Genomic DNA, 19,109 nt, shown 5'->3' on the forward strand with positions numbered 1-19,109 from the left:
GTGTGTGTGTGTGTGTGTGTGTGTGTGTGTGTGTGTGTGTGTGTGTGAGTGTTCCCCTCCAGGCCTGGTCATTAGACTGTGAACTCCTTGAGGACAGCACTGCTATATCTTTTTCTTTGAATCTCCATGACTTGGTGCAGTGCCTAGCGCATAGTAAACACTTAAGACATTTTTGTTGCTCAGTAAATTCCACCAAGTTGTGTAGTGGTCTCAGAATTAAAGTAAAGTGTGGTCTTGAAGGTACTTGGAGGGGGGTGGGGAAGGGAAACTGATTAAGTAAAATTATCATTGGTAAAAATAGGCTTCATCATATTAATTACTAATTCCTCATTCTTGGCTTTTCCAACCTGGAACAACATGGCATACATGTAAAGATGTCATATAATTACGTAACAATTTTTGGAATATGCTGACATGGCATTACAACATGACTTGGTGAGTCATAATGACACTGGAATTAGAACAGTCATGATGTATTATGGCAGTGATCCACATAGTCACTGAGGCACTGAGGAGGGAAATCCATTGAGATGTGCAAATACTCAACAGGATGCCCTATGACCAATGGGGTACATTGGGATGAAAGGGAGATAGCTAGTGGGTTAGCTGCAAATAGTCAAAGAAGACATTAATTAGATAGCATTGAAAGCATACAGTATTCGTAGGAAATATTTTTGAGAGCCATGTTCAAAAGTTCAAAAGTTCATTAAAGCTCTAACTGAAATGATGGGGGTATACAACCTGTCCAATTCACTTCAGTTGTCTGATAGGTAAATTTCCTGTGTTGTTTCTACAAATTATAGAGTTCTGATGGTTTGATGCCTGACTTCCATTTCATGAACTTCCTAGGAAAAGTAGAATGACTTTAGAATCAGGTGAAACATTCAGTTTTCAACTGCTCAATTACTAGTGTTTCCTATTATTTCATCTTTATATCTATAAAAATATGTATGTATGTATGTGTGTGTGTGTGTGTATTGAAGGGAGTTTCCCTATAGACACTCACAGGTCCTTGAAGTTGACAGTTTGAAGATGTGATGGCATGCTAAGTCACTTTTGTGAAGAGCTATTTTGGTAGTAGATTTTATAGAGATATAGATAGATATCCATATATAGTATACACGTATTATATATGTATAGATAGATAAAGAATGCTCTTTTATCTTCAATTTGCTCCAGTGCTCTACTTTGTCAAGGTTTCTCTGGGAGAATGGGAAGGAGAATCATATAGCTGATTCTAATGAATCCATGACGTGAAGGTTATATGTGTAGTTGATATCTTCCTTGGCATTTTTTCCCCAAGAAAGTAAGCCTAGTTCATGGGCCTGATAAGTTGAACAGTTCTCAAAGAATCCTTTTATGGGGACCCCCCCCCAATAGAGATTATCTTTTAAAGGATGTGAATCCCAAAACACCAAAGTGACTGAACCTCAAACCTCTTAAATCTCTTCTAGGAAATTTTTTAGTTAGGAAAGTAGAGGAAAGACAATGTTTTAAGCCTATCTGTTCATTCAATGAATGAATACATCTAATGGAAACACACACACACACACACACACACACACACACACACACACACACACCCCTGATATTATATTGCATACTTATAAGAATTTAAACCATTAGATTCTGGGTATATGTCCTTAGCAATTTAATTATGTTTAAGATCTGGTTAGTAGTGTAGTAAATAACTGGTATTACTACAAAATTGCATTGAGAATATAATGGGATTGAATTTCTATACAAGTTGACACTCAATTAAAATTTCCATATATCCAGTGAATTAGCCAGTTCTTGGCTGCAATGCGAGGGTGGATTCTTTCTTGCTTGCCGAACTCTCCAAGACAGGCAAAATGCATAATAAAGCCAAATCACAACTTAATGTATGAGCAAAGACTTAGGTTATGCTTATCAAATGCAGAACAAAAACAAGAACACAGACCAGAAAACACCCGCAGTTTTTTCCCCCTTAAATTCCTCTATTTATGGTATTGACAGTAGAGGGAAAAATAACATATTAAAATCTCCTTACTGAATTGCTGCCCTAAACCAAGAGATCCATGGGGCTTGTTCAGCTAAAAGCCACAACAGACTTTGTAATGCAATGATGTAATCTTGGCTTTGTGTCATTTATATTCAACCTAAAAAAAACAATTTTCCTGAATAGACACGCTGACAACAATATTGTTCAGTGTTGGTTTTTATTTGGATTGTTTCCAAATGGTTCACATGCCTCCACAGTAACACATCATGCCTGCTTAAGTTTTTTTTTTTTTCCCATTTGGATTCCAAAGTTTCCTCCTTTTACTTGCATTTTATTTTTCTTTTAAAGTCTGGGTTATGTTTGTAAAACTAACCAGCTCCACCACAAAATTAGGATGTATCTTGCGGAGTGCATTCATTTTACTTTTTGCATATTTTTCCTGAGGTCATGTCAAGGTTAGTTTGAATTCCATCCTACATTAAGACTTCTTTCACAGCTATTTAGCTCTGCAGCCTACTCCCCGCTGGGGTCTGCCCCTTGGGCACGTCAAAGCTTCAGACCTGACAAATCACACACAGATGAAGCTGTACAGTTTTTTAAACAGTTTCATCAGTAACATTTTTTTCCCCTTTTTTCACTATATTCTTCCATGTTGGGGTTTATTCTCTGGATTACCATCTCACAAATTCTGGTTTCTATTTGATACTGTTCTTTTTTCAAATCAGTTACAGGGTAGCAATGCAATTAATTGTACAGTAAATTCTATTAATCGTCTCCTAGGAATCACCAGTACTGTAGATACCCCCTTAAAAAAAAAAACCTGACAAACCACAGTTCATTTTCTAGTAAAACTGTAATTGCATGATTAAAATCTATTTGTATAGGGAAGGTTAGTGGGCTGAAGATGGAAAAATGTAAAGAAGTTTTGGGACCTGAAAAATGTAAAATGTATATTCTAGGTTCATCTACTTTATAATATGTGTTGCCAGTTGCATCTGGAAATGTTTCTCACACTGCCATTAGTTTGCTCTTATCTGTATTTTAGCAAACTGTGAAACTAATGGTGCAACTCCATTTCCTGTTTAATTGACAAAGTTAAAATGCTTGGCTGCTAATGAGTGTATTAGCAAACAATATACCCTTAACAGGCTTAAGCAGCTCAGGATTTTTAAAAGCAGCTTACTGTCCTCATTTTTATTAGACAAAAATATATTGGCTGCCACAAATTACTTGATCGGCTGAAAAAACGATATAATTATTGCTATTTAACAATGTTGGCAAAGCTGAAATGACAGATATAGATAGATACACACTTATGTATGTGTATATCCACATATATGTTTACATATACACATATATAATTATACATATATACACAAATAACAATCACAAACAACAAATGACTCTTTTCCTTTATAAAACCTTTGGCTTCCTAGTTAAAGCTGCATTTAGCACGAGACACCTGAAGATCTTAACTATAAACTAGCTAGAACATTTAGAAGTGAGAAAATCATCATATTAAAATATGACTGTTCCTTCTACCTCTCTTTCCCTTTCCACTTTACAGTTAATTCAACCTAATGAAGAGTTTTCCAAGAAGTTGCTTCATTGAAACCAAGTAAAGTGGGGTCCATTAAATAATCCCCTCACCCTCCCCACCAAAAAAACTGAGTTGGACTAGTTGTTTTGAGGACTTCATGTTTTAGGATATTTTATGGAAATTTCTGAAGTTCTATGCAATATTAGGAATAAACCAAACTATAAAAATGTCCCTTTGGGGGGGAGCCATGATCTAAAATTTGTGTTATTTTTGCAGCAAGATACATGTCAACAGGCAAGCCATCTTGAAGAAATCATTTCAGCATTGGCACATGAACACAGTATAGTGAAAAGAGAGCCTTGTGCTTTTCACTTGGTGCATTTCAGTCTTCAATTAATGTGAAAGCACTACAATGCCTCTGCAACTTCTCTTGCCTAGTGGTGCACCATTTATCATTGCAGTTTTACATTGACCTTGACACCCACTTCATTAGAATAAAGATTGTCTACCATTTAGGTTACATTGTTCCTCTGCACAGAGACCCCATGCAAATTTCTGTTCAGATAGAAGAGCTGTGAGCCTGTCAGAGGTCATCTGCATTAAATGATTGCAGCTATTTTCCTACTGCTTCTTTTCATTCTACTCAATTCAGGCTAGGAGGATCAGTCAAGCCCTTTGCCTGAAACAGTGGGGCTGCTGGGAATATAGCTGTTTTTGGTAGTAGTGGATATGCCCTAAACAGTATTAAATATTTAATATAAACTCATTAAAGGGCATGCAAAGGCTTCAAAAACGATATTAAATTTAAAGGAAACTTTAAATGGCTAGATTCCCCCGTTCTTTAAATAAGCAGAATGCTGAGGATCAATTGCCTTTTTTTTTTCATTGTATGTTCAACATTTAGTTCTTCAAGTTAGGGAATCTTTTCTTCAAAGGACTTATTTCACTGGCTTCTGTAAAAAGGTCATAAGAAGTTGAGAGGGTTTTTTTGTTGTTGTTTTTTGTTTTTATTTTTAATGTAGCACTGAAATTCTGCTCTGGATCGGTTTAAAATTAACATCACAGGCCTACGTATTTGTTATGAAAAAGAAGAGACCATGGAAATAAGTTGCCAGGTCTCCTGCTTGAGTTTTCTGAGTGATATAATTGGAATTAAATTATTAATGGGAGATACTTTAAAAAAGATTGTTTTATGATCTTCTATTAGAGAATTTGCAATTCATTTTAATATTTGTAGTTTGATTTATATTAAAGATAATGCAATCTATGTCCAATTAACAATACATGGCCAATGTAATATGATTTCCAGATGATGCAAATGGAATAAGCTGGAAGAGGAAAAAAACTCAATTCTTAACCTCAGATGTAATTTGCTGTACGAGTTCTGGCAATTTTAAATGACATTGCACTTTTTAATTTTTCCAAAGGCTCAGCAGCAAATTTATCCCAATCAAGAAAGCCTATTATTAATTTACAAGGACAATTGTAGGAGTCTTTATAATTTCCCTGTGCAATTATTTGCCATAAATTGCTAATGGCAAAATACAAGAACTCTGTAAGATACAACGACTCTTATTTGTCTAGTTAGAACACCCTTCCTCCATTCTGAATGTCTTCCAGAAGTTTTAGTTATAAAGGCAGCATCTGAAACATTAACATAGGTTATAAAATGCCTACACTGGTGTTATTAAAAAAAAAAAAGAAAGAAAAAGAAAAAGGTAGAAACCACAGAACTGTTGTGAAGGGTAGACTGGCCTCTAGCAGATTCCTGCACTCTGCTTGTATACAGCTGAGCTTTGGACCCTGGACTTTTGTATAAAAAGACTCTTTGTTCATCACTGAATGGCATTAGGCATGGGTTTCCTAAGGGGCCACCATGAAGCCTGGTATGAAGAGTGCAAACACTAGCCAGAAAGCACAACGTAAGAGTATACAGATAGCTGATAGCCAGACAAATATCCATATTTCTGTGTGAATATCTTTGTCTGCACATATATTTCCTGAATCAACTAGAACTAGGCTGCTTTTTTTTTAACAACATATTTATTAATGGATAAAGTGGAAATGGATTTTCAAAAATAATTCTATATGGCATATAAATATATATATATATACATATATATATATTCTTGCACACATGCCAAGCGTACATATAGTTAATCTCTATTTGTTCGAATATGGAATGACATAGACATGATTAGGTGTATGTAGACTTGTACTAACAAGGACATCTTGTCTTTTTTTTTTTAACTAGATCTTATATTTAAATTTATACTTGGATCATTTTACCTAAATGCTGGCTATATAGCTTATTTTAATTACTCACCACGTAAAGTAACATGCTCTTCTGCTTACAAGCAGAGGGGTCAGAATAAGAATCCTCAAGCCCAGACAACACAGACTAGCATAACCCTGCTCTAATAATCAAGAAAACTCTCAATCCTTCTGTCTCTTGTAGCCATAGCTTCACTCTGTGTTCAGCAATGTCTAGTCTCTTTTCAGTATAACCAACAGAAGCACCATACAAAAGTCTTACAATGGATGTCTTAATCTCTCTGTGTGCTTTTAGAGCATTATTTTTGAATTCCATCATGCAGCCTTTTCTCTTTCCTCTTCTGAAGTTTTATTACAACGGCAGAATTCCCAGGGAGCTTTGGGGGCAAGGTTCATATAATATGGCCCTGAAGTTTTGCTGGAGGGTAGAATCCATACTCCAATCCTGACCATCTTTTGATGATCTTTCTATTTCAGAAAGATTATTCTGGATATAGAATCTTATGGCATTAACTGTATACAGTTGCTGTTGTTGTGTGTGTGTGATTGTTTTTTAAAATTACTAGATGGTGAGCATGTACAAACCTTTCACGATGATTTCTTTCTCTGACCTCTCAGTGACTAGGCATCTTGTTCTTTAACATTGAGGGAGGCAGAAAAATGCTTGAGTTGCTCAATGTGTGCCTTCTATACCAGTTTCAAAATGGCTTATTCTTCTGGTTTCCATGGTGACAATTAACACTGTTTCAAGGCATTGTTCCAGTCTCCATTTGGGCAGAATTTTCGGGTGTGATTTTTCACAAAAAAAAAAGAAAGAAAGAAAGAAAAAAAAAGGTTTTAGAAAAAAAGCAGCCTTTAGCATAAGTGTCAAAAAAAGTTATCTCAATCAAGTCTTCTTTCATTTCTTAAAATATTTCTTTCAGAAAATCCTGCCTTTGCTTTCTTTGTTTTGGAATTCCCCGATAGCCCTTATGCTTGCAAAGCATAGCCACTGAGTGACTGAGAATTGGCCAAACTTCTTCAGTTCACATTTTTTGCAATTAGTTGGTCTGAGTTTTTTTTTCCCTTTTGAGCTTTCATTGTTTTATTTTTCTTTTGGCACAGGACAGGAGGTAGGAGGAAGAATATCATTTCACTTTAATTTAGCTCTTTCCCAGTTCTGTTAGGTAGATTCATGAGCAAAATAAGGAAATTGTGCAGGCAAACACATTTAAATAATGTAAATACTCTTTTTTCAGTTTGGCCTCTTTTTATTTTTCTATTTTCGGTGGGACAAAGAAGGTTATACAGCAGGTGCTATGACAAAATTAAACATTGTGTGTTTATTTACTGCAGTGGTTGAGACCACTCATCTGACTTTAACTTTGTTAATCTCATTTTTGGCTATTGAATAGTCATCTATATCATAATATCCCTAGACTATAGGACACAATGGGGGCAGCCTTTGCTCACTTACTGCCATGGAGAGAATGAATATGAAGATTAAATTATCTTCTCTCCACCGAATAAAATAGTCCTACCAGAGATAGGATGGTCCAGACTGATACATCTGATAAGCTAATTTCCTTCCACAAATACTTTTCTAGAAATCTTGGAGAAGCAAATGCCAAAACAACAGCAACAGCAGCAATAACCCACACCCCTCCTCACCCCCCACACCCACATGAAAATAAAACCCAACAACCTACCCAAAAGCATTAGCATCTAGAGCCTCAGGACATAAATCATAACTTGATTTGAGGTTCAGAGCTCTTCAAAATTAAAATAAATATTTCACCTTAAATTTATAAGTGACAGGCTAGTGGTCTTCATTCACATACCAATACATCTAACAATTAACTGGATCCCTTCTCTTTTTATAGTTGGAAGGCATTGTCTATCAATCAACATTTTTCACTAAGCTATTTATACTGTAGGTTACACTGTGACAGAGAAAATGTACATCAAAACAAGTTTATTTTTTCACATATAATCGCCTTTTACATTGGTTGTACTAGTGACTACTTATGCTGTGGTACACTAAAAAAATTATTTTAGTATGTCCCAAGTTCAACACTTTTTAAAAAAAATTATAATAAGACTATCATTATTATGGTTGATACCTAACCCATTTTTTTCTTCTTACTGAATTCATAATATTAAAAAAAAATAAGCATTAGGATTTTGGGAAGAGGACTGTTAGGAGGGAAAGAGATAAAATTATTTATTCATAGGTAAATGTGGCTACTACTGGTCCAGTCTGCTCCATTTTTACACAGCTAGAGGACTCCCTCTGTCTGTCAATTCACTTGGCATCAGGGAAGGAGTAACCTGAACAGGATTTCTGTGCCTGACTAACATAGACCCAGCAACCCCCATATTATGTAGCCTTACAGAATTAAATATGTAAATCTCTTCAATTGACATCATCTTTAGATAGAAATCTGATTCATAAAGCCGGTTGTCCTCTCCTCAAATCAGCGCTCTGGCTGAATGGAGAAGCTAGCTGGTGCTTCATGCAATACTTGTTGAACGTTTATAGCCAATAAAAATGGGTGGGCAATTTAGTTACTCAATGCTGGAGTCAAGCAGTTGTTGCAATCATCTACTTTTAGAAGTCATGAACTAGATTTTCTGTGAATCACTTACCAAATTCACAAAGAGTCTAAGTCAATCCTTGATTTTTTTTTACTATGCATATTCATGTAATTTGGGGTACTCTGACACCCTGATAAACATTCATAAGTAATACAAAATGCTTTAAATCTCATTTAAAACATTTTGTTCTATAATCCACAAATGACTAACATTTGGTGAAGTTTACATAATACAAATGATATGCATGTTTAGTGTCAATGAAATATTAAAATATGAAACTAAGAGTATGCAAACATATGCATGCAAATGATAAGAGTTCCATTAGCTGAAGGAGTCAATTCACACCTTTCTTATTTTCTTTAAAGCTCTTTCCATTTGTATTTTTTTTTAAATCATGTCATGTTCTGGAATAAATGCACCCAAGTTTTTGTGGTTCTTGGATCCCCTCTCCCTTTTTGGTTTAATGTTCTACTGCTTTGTCTAGTTCATAGCATTTCCTCTTGGGTTCATTAATGGTTTCTGCCTTAGTTCACTTAAAGGCAAGGAATACCAACCACCTGAGACTGGTTACTCTACCAAGAATGAATGAAGTTTAGGGTGTATTTTTTTATTTTGGATAGGTACTGAATGAGTGAATGTTTCTTTTTCTAACCCCCATAATCTAGACACTCTTTTATGCTTAGAGATATTTTTATATGAAACTGGGGCGGAGGGAGGGAGGGAAGAATTAGGCATAATCGTTGTAGCTGTGCATTCTATAGGACTTTCTAGCTAAGAAGTTATTTGAGTTGTGTTATCCGAGGAGTCACCATAGTAACTGTCATATTATATAGCACTTACATTACCTCTGGCAAAATATCTTTCTAAAGAGGCTCACTTGGCAGTATGTCAATTGTACAACATACATTTTTGGGGTAAAGTGAGTGCTGTAGCCAACTGTGATGTTTTGAGATATTGTACAGCAATTTTGGGGAAGGGGAGAACCATGCTATTTCCTGCCCCCCCTCCCCCCACCAAACTATTCATTTCCATTCTGCTTCCTCTTCCCTACCCCTCACTCCTATCCCAGCTTATAAGAAAATGAAGGCAAGTCATCATACTGAAAGTCAGATAGAAAGATTATTGCAACATATAACCTACATGGAAACTTTGGTTGGACAATGGTGAATGTGGTGTTTCCTGGGGCTGGGGATATGAGGGAAATATCTGGACCTAGAAGTTTAATTGCCAAAATTTTACAACAAATTTTGTTCTTAATAAACTCACAGTTTATTAAGATATATCTCTTACACATAGTAGGTCCTTAAAAACTTATTGATATTATGACTATATTTGTAAACATGAATGTATAAATGCATATCATATCTGTTTGTGTATATGCATATACATTTATGGGCATGTTATTTTTAAATAATCTAAACCTATGATTTGATCAGTGTTGGGGAACTCCCACTTTGGAAACTCCCACCCCCTAAGGAAATCAGTAATCAACACTACAAAGTTAAAAGACCTAGAGGACTAAGTGGTTAAGCTTACCATATGACACAAGGCTTGAACCCAGGCCTTCCAGTTTCCAAGACTGTATATGCTCTCTTTGCTCCAACAGTATAAAGAGCACTTGACTTTGGTGTCAAAGGACCTAGGTTCAAATCCTGACTTCTTTTACTTACTCTCTGGGTAATCTTGGGAAAAAAATTACTCTATGGACACTTCCAACCCTAGATCTATGATTCTTTCTACGTATATATCATATTTAAAATATATATATGTGTATATATATATAAAGTCTGTTTTCAATTGTAATAATTCCTAACAGCATTCATCCAATTCAAGATACCTTTACCTGGCAGATATTAAAATTTACATTGGGAACAAAAATAAAAAATAATAGTTAAAGGATGAAAAACACAAAATTAGTGCCTCCTTACAAAAATGGGCAATATAATACTTGTGGTGAGATTTTGAGAAGAAAACACCCCTCTCTAATGATCTCTCTCTCCATTTCTTTTTGTTTTAGCGATACAGTGTAGAAATGTCAATCAGGCATCCGAAAAAGATGGCGCTGCTTAGGAAGGTTGAAGATTTGAAGAAAGGTGGTGCTTTACTACCAAATGATCTCCTTGAAAAAGTGGATTCAATTAATGAAAAATGGGAACTGCTTGGGGTATTTGCATTTTTATTACTGTTTGTAGGTTATGTGTACATTTTTTTGTGTAGTGAAGTACTCTATCTGTCTGATTTCTAATTTGAGGCACAAATATCTCTCCCTTTCAATTCACTACCTACATTTCAAACAAGCTACTCATGCTATTATGGGGGGGGGCCCTGCTTTTCCTCTCCTGTTGATTTTTTTTATTCTAAGCCTGTCTCCTCTCTGACTTTAATAATTTTAGTTCTTTAATACATAAAAAGTAAGTAAAATATGCCATGTATTATGGGTATGCACCAAGTCAACTATAATACAGTATATCTGATATACACTGACTGTCATGCTTGAGTGAATGTTAATAGAATTTATTCTGAAGGTACATGTTAGAGACATCTACCATTTAACTATTTACTGTACCCTTAAGATGAAAAGTGGGGTTGTCACTACAGATTTCAAGTCATACTCAGGGCTCCAAAACAAAGAAGTAAATAGGGCCCAAATCTGAAAATCTGAATTACAGAATTAAAGCAATCTCTCTTTTGAGTCTCAGTTTACAGCTTACTTTTAACAAAGCTCCCCAAAAAGTTTCGTGTAATTCATTTCATGCAATGATGTGCTGGATTGAGAGATACAAGAATCTAGAGGGGGAAAAAAAAAAGCAATATAGTGACTATTACCCAGAGATCAGGGATAGCACTGTGTAGGAGACAATATTGTCCTACTGTTAGAAGATAGCTGAGAAAAACAGGTTAAATTATGTTTTTTTCTCTACTTTGCTTCCAATTGCCTTTATTTCAAATTAATGGTAAGATAAATTTGCAAATTACTTAAATAATTAATTACAGCTGTTTCATATTGATGATATTCAGTTAGGGAACATAATTCTGCTTGCCTCCCTTTTCCTTTAAAAAAAAAAAAAGGTCCTAAAATTGTAGGAAATAAAAAGCTGTCCATGTAACGATGAAATCACAGGCTTTGGTTTATGCCATGTTTAGCCTGTGTACTAATATAATGGCAATTTCACATCTTTGTTTGCTCATCCAAATTCAATTGAATCTGCAAATATGCAAGGTGACTTGAAATGTTAAAAGTTTTTTCCTGTTACCCATTGGTTCAGTACTTTTCAGAAGCAATAGACAATACTCCACTCAGTAATATTGTGGGTTAGACCAGATTCCACTAATTTTTGCACATTCTGGAATCTAATAAAGGCAAATGTATGATGGAATTTTAAAAAGCGGTAGTTCATTAAAAATCAGACAAGAAAAGTGACTTTATATGTTTTATCAGTTTGATTGGGAGCATAATAATGCACTCATTTCAGTTATTGGACTATAATACAATGTGATACCTATTGGGTGAACCACCAATAAATAATCTTTTAAAAGCAGTTATAATATAAATGGAAATGTTAAGTACATCTTTCTTAACAAATTTTTTAAATTCACAACTTGATCCTTAAAATAAAATAGAATATTTAGCTATCCCTTAAGCATTTTTATGATAGATTTTTAAAAGAAGTGGTTAGTTTCCCATGTATAATAAGTAGCATTTGATGGAGGGACTTTTGGAGGGGGGGAATTTAATAAAAAAGAGATGCAGAAACTAACAACAGTAGGCATACTGTTTTAATTGGCATGATTACATTTTAATTGGCATGAAAAAAATTAAAGACAAGGATTTTAACTTCTAACAATAGTAAAATAGAGGGATATGGTTTTTAATATTACTTTCATCTAAGGTGAACAGTGTGGAATGGAAATACATTAGAATGAAATGTCAGTGGTGCGTACAGTTTAATCTGTGAAATTTTGTCCCCTGTGCTGCATATTACTCTGTCTCAATTGCATATTAAACAACCCTATCAAGGCAGGCATTGGCATCTGCTGTGCTGACACAAATTGTGAATTAAATGAAATTGATGTCCTCTGTCGTATATTTATGAAGACGGACCATTCTCTGAAGTATTCTGTTTATGAAGAATTTATGATTGCAAACTGTTCCAGAACAAAAAAGTGGCAATAAATTCTTTTTTGTGACCCTACCCTCCAAGGGCATTGATTTCACCTCCTGCTGCCACTTTTGTTACAGCATAAAAACAATAGCTAAATCTGGATTCCACTGAGGGTCTTCAAATTATCAATATTTGCACCATGAAAATGGAAGGGTGTTGCCAGGAAAGCCGATGTTGCTGTTATGATCTCCTAAAGATGCTATTTACAGTACGCTACACAGCAGATGAATGTCTGTTGATTTAATTTTATTTGTGTTTTAAAGCTTATTTTTGCAGGTTTAATTTATCATTATAAATCAAATCCTATTGATTTTCCAAACTCTATGTTTTCAACAGAAAAGCATCCCATCTCCATTCAAAAAACACCTTCATGACAGAATACTTAAGCTCAACAAACTACTAGTATAGTGAATTGGGTATTATTATTATTTTTTTTTACAGTGAGTAGAATCTAACATGTCAGGTAAAGGTTTGTAGGAAGAATAGGGGAGCCGGCAATTTACAAGTCAGGTAAAATCTAGAATAGCTTTGAGGAGGTCCAGCCCACTTTGAGCTCACCTTAGCTGTGAGCTTTAGGGGATTGCCTTTCACAATACAGAAAAGGAATTTAATTCTCCGTGCACAATCTATCCTTGGCCTCTTTAGTATATCGATTAAACTTAGACTTCTAGCTCCTGAAAATTTTATGCAGAGGTTCTCTGTCTGTAAACTCTGTCCTGAGAATCTTAATGAATTCTTATCAGTGACCTGGAGGTGGACTTTTGGGCCAAGTTTCCCTCATGTGGAAAGAAAATACAAGTGAATATAGTCCTCTTAATCCACAAGTGTAGCCAAGACAACACCCACCATCTTAGAATGAAAGCCTCAAATGCTATAACAAAACTGAAATTGACTGAATGTCAATAGAAACTGGAAAAATTCATTTGGATGTCTTACAGGTGGCTCTTGTTGCTAACTAACCTGTGATGTATTCTGGTACATAAAGCTAATCTATGGTTTCTTTATCTGATGCATTAGAAAACCCTAGGAGAGAAGATCCAGGACACAATGGTAGGGCACAGTGGGTTAGGTCCACGTGACCTGCTCTCTCCTGAAAGCGGCAGCCTGGTAAGGCAGCTGGAGGTCAGGATCAAAGAGCTGAAGGGGTGGCTGAGAGATACAGAGCTTTTCATCTTCAATTCCTGTCTGAGACAAGAAAAAGAAGGAACAATGAATGCTGAGAAACAACTGCAATACTTTAAGGTAATAAAAAAACAATCAAAGTTGATAAAAAGCTTTCTTTATGGTAAGAATGAAATATTTATCAAGTACATAAAATATTACACCCTCTATCTATGCATCACTGTGTGCTTAAATTTATCCCTGAATTCAAAGATACCCTCTATGTTTCTAATACTGAATACTGAACAGTGTCTGCATGTGTATATAGCTTCTATACATATGCATGTAAGTACAGAACAGACCCCGCCTGTTGCAGGAGTGGGGAATGGATATTGATTGTGAATTTTTTTTTTGAGTCAAAAAACAAACAAAAAAAGATTTGGAATTTTGAAAAGCAATCCTTGGTAGAAAAACTAAAAAGGCTACCTAATTTTTGCTAAAAAGATTCTGAAAAAATGAAATGAGAAGGGTGCAAATGTTTTATTGATAGGCAGGAATGCTGACAAAAGGTAATAGAGTTTCACATAGTAAAGACTGACTCTTTGGAGAGGTAGGAAACAAAACAGAACCCCAACATTCCCAACATTAGAGGCACCTAAATATAGCAGTGGTAATGCCAGAATCATGTCCATGAGAAAAGCAAGCCATCGTGCTATTTAGTCAAGGCATTTTCCTCCCGTTTTATTTCCATTGTTTACATAGAGTGAAATCAAAAGTAGTAGGGGTTCTAATATGTGTGTTTAAACTTCCTCAACCAGTTTGTAAACACAGGCCCAACCAATTTGATTTTGATCTGATTTGCTGACATCAGCATCTCAGGAAAGGCTCTGGCCAATTCACTTGAACAAATGTTTGTTAAGTTGCCTATGATGTACATGATGCTGTGTCCTGTAGGAGACATAGAGATAAATGAGATGTAATGTTTTTGCTCTCAGGGAGCATATCATCTAGTAAGGAAGACTATAGGTACACATCTCTACTAAAAGTCAGAGCCTCGATAAATGCATAGGAAAGGTACAAAGGTTACAAGAGAACCAAGAGGAGAAATATTACTTTGCATGCAGGATGAGGAAGCTTGGAAAGCTACAGGGAGGCAACTGGACCTGAGTTGCCCATTTTCTGGAGGAAGAGGATTTGAAGAGGTGAAAATATGGGATCAAATAATCATAGGACCATAGAAGGAAACTTAGAAGACATCTAGTTGAATCCCTACATTAAAAAATAATATATTTTTTAAAAAAATCATTAAGCATTTTTCCTCCTTCCCCTACCCATTGAACAAGGAAGGAACATTGTATCATAGAAGTAGAGTCAAGCAAAATAAATTGCTACATTGGCCATGTACAAAAATATGGTTCTTGTTCTTCATATTGATCCATCATTTCTCTGTCATGAATTGGGCAGCCTTCCAACCCCCTCATTTTATAGGCGAGAAAACTGAGGGTCACAGAGGTTCTTATAAAGTCAGGAGTGGATCTGAGTCTTCTGACTCCAAATCCAGAACTCTTTCCATCATGGAACAATATGAAAAGAGGTATTTATGTTTCTTCTAAAACTTAAAGGGCTTTAAAGAGGAAGAAGAAAGATTCTCCTTCAATGGCCAAGCAAACATTTCTCCATTTTCTAAGCAGTTTGCAGTTCTTGCTAGGCTCAATTACTCATAGTCCACTCTAGGACTGGTAGGCTAACCTTAGCTTAGGCTGACCCAATTGCTAATAATAGGCACGTCCAAAGGTGAAAGAACACTCCCATTCCCCCTAACCCTGAGCATATACCTGTTAGTTGTATCCAAAGTGGCCAGCACATAGTAGGTACTTAATGAATACTTGTTAATTGATTGATTTCCATACTACTTTGGCCAGAAACTTCCTATCTTTGCTACTGACTAAAAAAACATCAAATATATTATTTTATATTTAATATTATAATATTAATATATTATATTAATTTAAGAACTGTCTTGCCAGGGAAGGCTGCACATTTTAAAAAGCAGTATACATATTTATAGGAAATGGTTTGTTTCTTCAAAAACTGACTCTTGCTTTTAGACATAGAACTATGGACTATATGAACCTCTGATATACTTTAAGGAATATGCTAGATTGGCAATTAATAGAAAGGGTTAACAGGAAGTATCTTTTAACCTCTTTTTTATTATACTGCTCCATTTTTTGTATAGGCATGCTTATATGCATAAATGGTTCTAAGACTATATGTGACACAGAACACTGGGATTGTAGTCAGTTCTTGACCTAAATTCCAATCCTACTTTGGATACTTATTATATAACCACAGGCACGTGATTTAATGTTTCTAAGCCCAGGTTTTATTACATCTGACGTGAGGATAATGTTATCACTAGTAGCAATAACAGTAGTAGTAGTAGCAGCAACAACAATTAGCATTTATATAACACTATAAGGTTTGAAAAATATTTGATGGATGACATATATTATGCATATATATATATACATTATGTAATAATAACATAATGACTCATATTTCTTATTTTATTCTCACAAATACTTGATTCTCATGAATAGTCTCAGGAACCCTGAGAGGTGGGTACTATTTTGTTCATTTTATGAATGAGGAAAATGAGACTAAGAGTGGTAATGTCTACATCATAGGGATTCTGTGACATTCAAATGAATTAATGTGTGTAAAGCAGTCTGTAAACTTTAAAGAATTAGATAAATAGTGGTAATAGTAGTCGTAGTCATACCTATTCACATTTTAAAACTGGAATCTTATTGTCATCATGACCATCATAATCTGTGTATAATATATACTACTGAACTTTGGCAATGATTTAAAAAAATCCTAATGAGCACTATAGTTGAATACTGAAGAATGAGCAAGGAGCAGATATTCATTTTGTTGCAATTTTTAGGATGCTTGATATAGTAAACTTATTTGTTTAAGTAGGAGGGACAACTAAGAAGGAGCAAAGTTAGAAATCACACAATAGGAAAAAGGGAGAATAGGGGCAAAGACAGGGTAAAAGATTCTGATGGCATAAACTGTTCCCTGAGGCTGGGGTAGGTAATGCATGCCTGTAATCTTTGCTGCTGGGGAGGCTGAGGCTGATGGATCCCTTGAGTCTGAGAGTTCTGAGCAACGGTAGGCTCTGAAAGTCTATCTGGTGTTAGTGTGAAGTGCAGAACCGATATGGTGAGCCCAGGCTTCCTAGGGAGGAAGCCTTATGCAGCCTGGTGGGAGAGAGCCTATCAAAGCTTCTCTGCTGTTCAGTAGAGTCAGGTCCATGGCCATTGGGAGAGTTAGGGAGGCCAAGCCTCAAAAAACAAACACAGCAATAAGCAACCTATTCCTTGGGAGTGATTGAGGCCTTTGGGAATGCCTCAGACTCTTTCAAGTCATTAGAATAACACTGAATATTTGATTATCTCAGTTTGAAAACATGTTGAATACTATCACATTTTCTTACTTTATAATACTTTTTTTTGGTCTCCATTCTTAATAGTTCCAGGGAGTAACTTGAAAAAAAAATTCAGTTTCCTTTCTTCTTTGTGATAGACTGAAGGTCTCCTCACTGACGATAGATACTTTGCTGAGAGAATGAATAGATTTGACTGTTGAAGGCCTTGTGATTGGAAATAGTTTTGATAAATCCAGTTAATATTTTCCGTTTCACATCCTAGATTGATATTCTGCAGATTTGTTGAAGTCAATAAAATCTGGGTGTTTCTCTTGCCCTGGAATCCCCATCTCTACTGTAGTTTTAGATTAAGGTCTAGACATAATTGATTATATGCTGGTTAGATGCATCTGGCTATGATAATTCTTTAAAGGAATTGCTAGATTTGCCTCCTGAAATCCTAGGACTATAGAAAAAGAATAATATTTGTTTACATAAACATAATCAGAGGTTTAAATGTTTCAGAACAATTAACATTTTAGTACCTAGGGTATTATTCATCAAAGGCACTACATATGAGAGACAGTGCACAAGGAAAGGGGTACTTTGGAAAAATGGACAGAGACACGTAACACCAGGCAGAATTCTGATTAGAGGTAGTAAGGATGCACTAAGTGAAATGTTTTACTTCCTGATACTCCAAAAAAGGACGCCCTTTGCTGATAGGAGGTACCAAATAGTTCAGGTTTTAGAGGGGTAAGAAAATCTTAAACTTGTAGATAAACTCTTTAGAGGAATGACTTTGGATTGTTACATGCCTAAAAATGATCTGGTTTTTTTTTTAAGTTTTTATTGATGTATTTTTTTATATCACTTTAATTTCCCCCAGTATCCCTTCTCCCCTTTCCCACCCTGAGAGCTATCCTGTAAAACAAATAGTATTTTAAAGACAAAAATAGAAAAGAAAAGAAAAAATCAGCACAACAGATGAATACATCAAAATAGTCTGAAAATATGTGCAAAAAACAACACTTAGGGACCTTTCATCTCTGTGAAGTGATGGGGTAATGGTGTCTTCTCATAATTCTTCCCTTTAGCCATGTTCATTCTTTGTAATTTTGAAAATTTGACTTTTGACTTTTTTCATGTTTGTTTTTTCAGCACGTGGTTCTAGTCATTATGTATATTATTTGCTTGACTATGCTTACTTCTCTCTGCATTAGTTCATATAGAAAAGATCTTTCCATGCTTCTCTTATGGATTCATTACATTTCTTATAACATTCTGCTTTTAAATGTGAATTCGTAGCCACCCCTGCCTGTCCTGGTTACACAGCTGAGAAGAGAATTCATCCATAAGTTATATCTTTATTAACTCTATTTTCTAAATCTGAGTCTCTTAATGGAATTAAATCCTCTTTCAGTTGTTCAGTTCTGTCTGACTCTTTGTGATCCCATTTGGGGTTTTCTTGGCAAAGACAGTGGAGTGGTTTGCCATTTCCTTTTCTAGCTCATTTTATAGATAAGGAAACTGAGGCAAATAGGGTTAAATGACTTGTCCTGGCTTACACAGCTAGTAGTAAGTGTCTGAGGACAGATTTGAACTCAAGAAGATGGCCTAGTACTCTATCCATTGTGCCACCTAGATCCTCTTTCCTCTTAGAGAGTTGATGGTATTTGGTGGCACAATGGATAGAGACCTGGGCCTTAAGTCAGGGAGACCTGAGTTTAAAAAAAACATATACATATATGTGTGTATACATATATCAATATCTATGCATGTATACATACCTATCCAGTAGCATATGCTTTCTTTCTATTTGATACTTTTGTTTAGAAATAGTCAAGAAAAATCATTTTTGAATTTTTGTTTTTTTTTCTTTAAGGGAGGGAGGAATGAATGGTTAAGTGTAGGACTGCCCCCACATACACACAAAATCTAGACCAGGGAATGATTAAGAAACAAGAACCAGTAGATGAAAAAGGAATGGGGGGGGGGCACAAGGGGTAGGGGAAGGCAGGGAGAAGAAGG

General features: G+C 35.4%; 1 protein-coding gene across 1 annotated transcript in view; it reads left to right on the top strand.

Annotated features, from left to right (window-relative positions):
* Positions 1–19,109, top strand: part of AKAP6 (A-kinase anchoring protein 6) — a 470,308-nt gene that overhangs the window by 356,764 nt on the left and 94,435 nt on the right. The window contains exons 10-11 of the mRNA XM_027870237.1: positions 10,393–10,539; positions 13,556–13,780. Of these exons, the coding sequence (XP_027726038.1) occupies positions 10,393–10,539; positions 13,556–13,780 (372 nt within the window). The remainder of the gene's footprint in view (positions 1–10,392; positions 10,540–13,555; positions 13,781–19,109) is intronic.

This window comes from Vombatus ursinus, unplaced genomic scaffold (genome assembly GCF_900497805.2).
Source record: "Vombatus ursinus unplaced genomic scaffold, bare-nosed wombat genome assembly UNPS02014794.1, whole genome shotgun sequence".
NCBI lineage: Eukaryota > Metazoa > Chordata > Mammalia > Diprotodontia > Vombatidae > Vombatus > Vombatus ursinus.